The 5086-nt window shown below is 29.4% G+C and overlaps 1 protein-coding gene across 1 annotated transcript in view; it reads left to right on the top strand.

Annotated features, from left to right (window-relative positions):
• The window catches only part of LOC105809674 (regulating synaptic membrane exocytosis protein 2), a gene marked incomplete at its 3' end in the record, with an annotated part of 659796 nt that overhangs the window by 412820 nt on the left and 241890 nt on the right, over positions 1 to 5086 (top strand). Inside the window, exon 9 of the mRNA XM_012643523.1 lies at positions 3922 to 3969. Coding sequence (XP_012498977.1) covers positions 3922 to 3969 — 48 coding nt within the window. The remainder of the gene's footprint in view (positions 1 to 3921; positions 3970 to 5086) is intronic.

Genomic DNA, 5086 nt, shown 5'->3' with positions numbered 1-5086 from the left:
CTATTTATGATTTCATTTTCACTTACTTCACTATTATAGGATATCTTGCTTGTTTTCAATTTATATTATTATAAATAATGATGTCATAGAAATCTTGAATATAAACCTTGCATATTTATGTTAGGACAAAATTCTTTTGTCAGATAACGTTCCAGAAGTAAAATTGTAATATGAAGCACAAAGTGAAATTTTAAGACTCTTGAAATCCATTTCCAATTTTTTTGTCCACAAATGTTAAACTTCAATCATCTATTTAAGAAACATTTGTTAAGTTCTGAACCCAGGTCAGGCATAGTGCTAGTCACTAGGAACACAAGTGAACATGATAAAATGGATTTTACCTTCATGTAATTTATTAATTTTATTCTCATTCTTTACATCCAGGAAAACATAAGTAAGATGCTCTGCTGAATACAATATTTCTTGTTATATTTAATTCTATCTGTACCAGCCTGTAGACAATTTTTGTTTGCTCTAATGATGTAGAGGTTGGAAAAATAGATGTCTACATATATCACTCCTTGGGAAAACCCCTACGAAGTCACAAGGCAACATAATAATTCCTATTTTCTTCTGTTATACCTTTAGGCATTTTTGCTTTTGGGGAGGTTCTACTTGGGCTCATACCTCACTAACAAAATCATGACATTACCAATGCCTGAGAACAAAAATAATTTGTATAGTAAGTGAGCTGACCTTCCTAATATTTTATGTCAGTTCATGGACTGGTATTTTTTCAAATAGAAAATATATATATTGTAATGCAAATTTGTTGTTTACATTTTCATACTCAAGGCTATTGATTATTTAAAAAAATATGCAATTTATTTTCTCTCCATGCTTGAATTATGCTGCTGCTTATTAGGCATAACCAGGAAAGTGCCATTAATTTATTTGGTGAGAAAATCAGCATGAGGTCAGGTTTATGCTTCCTGGAGAGTATGTTAGCCTTTTGAGTGACAGCATTCTCTTATTTTGATTCCATTTTTTATATGTCCTTCCAGAATTTATTAATAGCAGTTTTCTCCTTCAGAGGATTACTTTTATAATTATTAATATTTTAAAATTAATTTACAGTCTTTGGCTAGGTTTTTGATACAGTGTTAAAACAAAATATAGCTTTCAATTTTTTGAAAAGAGGCTCAAAATTCTTTCTGTAGGAATGCATTACACAGTTGACTCTGTTGACAGTCATATTTTATTTCACTTCAGGGTGAAGTGATTTATGGTTGCAATATTTTTCCAAGTTACTTTGTTTTAATATTTTTCTGACTCCATTTTTAGTAAATATTTTAAGTATACGTTTTATATGCCCATTTAAAAAGAATAAGTAATTTAAGAATAGGTATTTGTCCTTTCTATCTCCTTAGAAACTCTATAGCCTTTAAAAAACTTTCTATAAATGAAAGTTTTTGTTTGAACTTTTATTTTTTATACTTCATTGCCATAACTTTGTTATTATAGAAGAATTGCATAAAAGGAATGGCCTTAAGATAGTAGTGCAGCAAATAGTAGGAAGTGACATTAAAAATACAAAATAAATTGTGGCATACGAATTCAAATTCTTCATTTGTATGAAGCCTGAATTGTTACAGATACTATCAAATTTTCCATGCTTAAAATAAATGAATTATCAATTCTATGAGTTCTCTAAAAAAAATAAAAATAAATGAATTAATATTAAGTACACCCTACAATAAGGCACATAGTACTTTAACATTCCTATTTGTAATATCCATAGAGACATAGAATCCATAGAGACAGAAAGCAGCTTAGTGGTTGCCAAGGGATAGCGAGATATTATAGAAGAATGGGAGTGATTATTTGAAGTACAGGGTATTCTTTTGGGGAGATGAAATAGTTTAGATAGTAGAGGGAGGTAGTGATTCCACGACATTGTTAATGCATTAATTGCCACTGACTTGTATATTTTAAAATGGTTAATGGTATGTTTTATGAATTTGACCTCAATTTTTAAAAAACTGCCAAAATATGTTTTCATAGCCATTTTTAAAGTATAAACTTATGGGTGAAGATTAGGTTTAAATTGTCATAGATTTTAGAAGTTCAATTTTAAGAAGTCTTTGAGTTGCTTGTTTAAAGTCATTTTAGAACATGGAAAAGTATTTGCTTTAAAAGAACATGGAAAAGTGTTTGCTTTAAAAGATTAATTAATTTGAAAGTACTATTCCTTTTAAAGTGCATCTTTCATTTTTTGAAGTAATATTTACTTGTAAAAATATTCTGTTACCTTGATATTTTTGTTCTAAAACAGACCAGGTAGGAGGACAGGGAAAATAAAATCTGTTTCTAGAGTACCTTGTTAGTCCCTTTCTTCAGCATGATTATTTAATCTCTATGAATTTCATGCATCCTCTCCCCTATTTGCTAAAGAATTATCCACGTAGGGTATGTAGACAGACATTAGTAACACACTCCATATCTGAACATTTATTTCTTCATTTGGGAATATGTCCATATCAAAAGGAAGACAACTTAGATTTGAGACTGTCTTGGTTTTTAGAGAGAGAGAGAGAAAGAGAAAGAGAGAGAAAAGAGAAAGAAAGAAAGATAACTCATGATTGAATGATAGTTTCCTTTCCTTTGGGTTTTAGATTTGTATCTTAAACAGTGTCTGTCTGTCCAATGACAGTTGTATTGGGCAACAGTCCTCCTAGTACTCGTTATCTTTCCATATAGCAATGGAAAAGACAGAAGCCTTGAACTATTTATAACTTTGAAGTAGACAAGAGAAACATTCATAAGAAATGTGAGGAATTGGGTGGAATGTTGGTAAGAGAAGCAGAATTAAATCCCATGAATTCCATTCCCAGATCCGTAGACATGCGTCTGATTTTGTTCCTGATTTAACTGTTGGAATATCTGAGTAAAGACACAACTTTATAATTATTGTGATGTATTTTGAAAACTGTTTCAAAATGAAAACAAAAAAAGTTAGAAGAGAAAAGAAATTTGATTTTATTCTGAGAATTTGAAATAGAGTGATTTAATCGGAACTGGGCTCTGTTTTCTGCCTTTACACTATCTTGCTTTTTGTTTGAGTACAGGCAAGTATGTTATAGCCCTTTTTATATTTCCTCATCTGCAAGTTGAGGATAAAATCAACTACTTCCTAGGGTTGTTGGGAATACCGTAAGGCAATAAACTGTCAGTAAAGGCTTGGAAAAATATAAAGAACTGTGTAAGTAAAAAGAAATGAGATATTGTCATTTGTAGGTGTGATTAGCAATAAACAGTGTTCTCTCAAGTGGTACAAAATAAATGTCTGAAGACGGCATTTCAATACTAGAACCTGGCATAGATTCTTCAAGTATGAATCAATTAATTAATCCAGTGCATTCCAGCACACTTTTATCTTAATGTGCTTATTCTTTTAAGAAATTCTAAAGCCAACTTGGCTAGTATTTTTTGGACTTTGGTTAGACTTATATCACTTTGGAGAAGTTACACGGTTACTTCCACAGATGGCTTTTCACTAATAACTCTCTAATACATTTTCGTCTAGCTTCTTTTTGGACTATGCTTTTTTGCTATGTATTATATTTAAGGTTAAAATCTGAAATTTCTTGGTTCTTGAGTTATGCTTACAATCTTTCTTTCAGAATATACAAGTTCAAATATGTTATTTTATATCCAGTCTTAATTCCTGTTATGTTGACAATATTTTAAAAATCTGATTAAACAAATTTTAATATTTTGTATAGTTTTTATGTATTTTAGCATTGGGTAATATAAAGTTATTCATTACATTGAAGCACTTAATTTAGATAAATATTGTCATGGAAGATTGTATTTAAGGGATAGTTGTATGTGTTTGTTTTTACTTTTGGTCTTTTAGTTCCAGCGTGTTGTCCTTTTTGGTTTTGTTTTATTGCTTTTTTCTTTAATTTTGCTTACCAGAGCCAAAGCCTTAGTAGAAGAACAACGCCTTTTGTTCCTAGGGTTCAGGTAAAGGCCTTGTCTGCCTGATAGAATCTAAAGTTGTGTTTTAACCCTCATTTGTATGTTTTTGGAAAATGCGTAGTAGGAAAACTTTTTTTGGTATGTTGCTCCAAACCATTTTATTGACTTCCAAACCATTTTATGAGCCAGCTTGTAAAATTCTGCATGGGGATTAGAATACTGAATCAAAATTTAAAGAGACAATCTGTTACTGATTTTATGTGATGAACTAAATACTAAATAAAACTTATAGGTTTCAAAGTAGCATTTAATATAGTTTTAATGTAGATTCCACTTATATATGTAACATTTACAGAAATAGCTAATTTTATACTGTTGATATTTTCCTTTATGACATTGTTTGCTGTCTCTTTAAATCATTCATTATATCACTTAATATCTACGTTCTCATGCATTTTCCAAGCAATAACTCCTTGAGGAGATTGGCAAATAAATTTGTACCTTGTTTAAAATTTAATTTTATGCAATTATATGTAAGGTTCAATTTTTGGAAAGTATATTACTTTGAAAGAACAAAATTACAATCCAAATAAAATGTGTTGGGCTTATTTTGTTTATATTTTGTCATTGTAATTTCACTTAATTTTACTGCAATACTTGGGTACAAGTTGTTTGCCTCTTTTCATTAGGAAACCCTTATATGGTAAAGTAATGTCAGTACAGTTTTTTTAAAAAAGTAGTATTATGCTTTCCTAGCTTTGGTGCATGTTTTTAAAAAATTGTTTGGTTTTGAGTAATACTTATTTTATTTAAATTTTAAAAATTAAATTTACTGTAGCTAATATTGTACAACATAAAATATTTACCTGTGCTGCTCAGGTTCTACTTAGGAATATTAAAAATGGTTACGTGTTAAAACTGGAATGATAATTATATTAAAATAATTAAAATGATACCAATATTTTTATTAATGAAATTGAAGCAGAATAAGAAATATGTCAGAACTAGAATTATGAAGATACATTTGTTATATTTTGGGAAATCAACAGCTGTATCTTAGCCATTTATTTAAAAAGCACAGATAAGAAATTTAGGAATGTGATAAAATAGTCTAGTTATAAAATAATTCTGTTTTGGTGATAAGAGCTGGATATCTATTAAA

The sequence above is a fragment of the Propithecus coquereli genome, unplaced genomic scaffold, assembly GCF_000956105.1.
Source record: "Propithecus coquereli isolate 6110/MARCELLA unplaced genomic scaffold, Pcoq_1.0 Scaffold2, whole genome shotgun sequence".
In the NCBI taxonomy this organism is placed as follows: Eukaryota; Metazoa; Chordata; class Mammalia; order Primates; family Indriidae; genus Propithecus; species Propithecus coquereli.
This window is presented reverse-complemented; position numbering and strand designations above follow the sequence as displayed.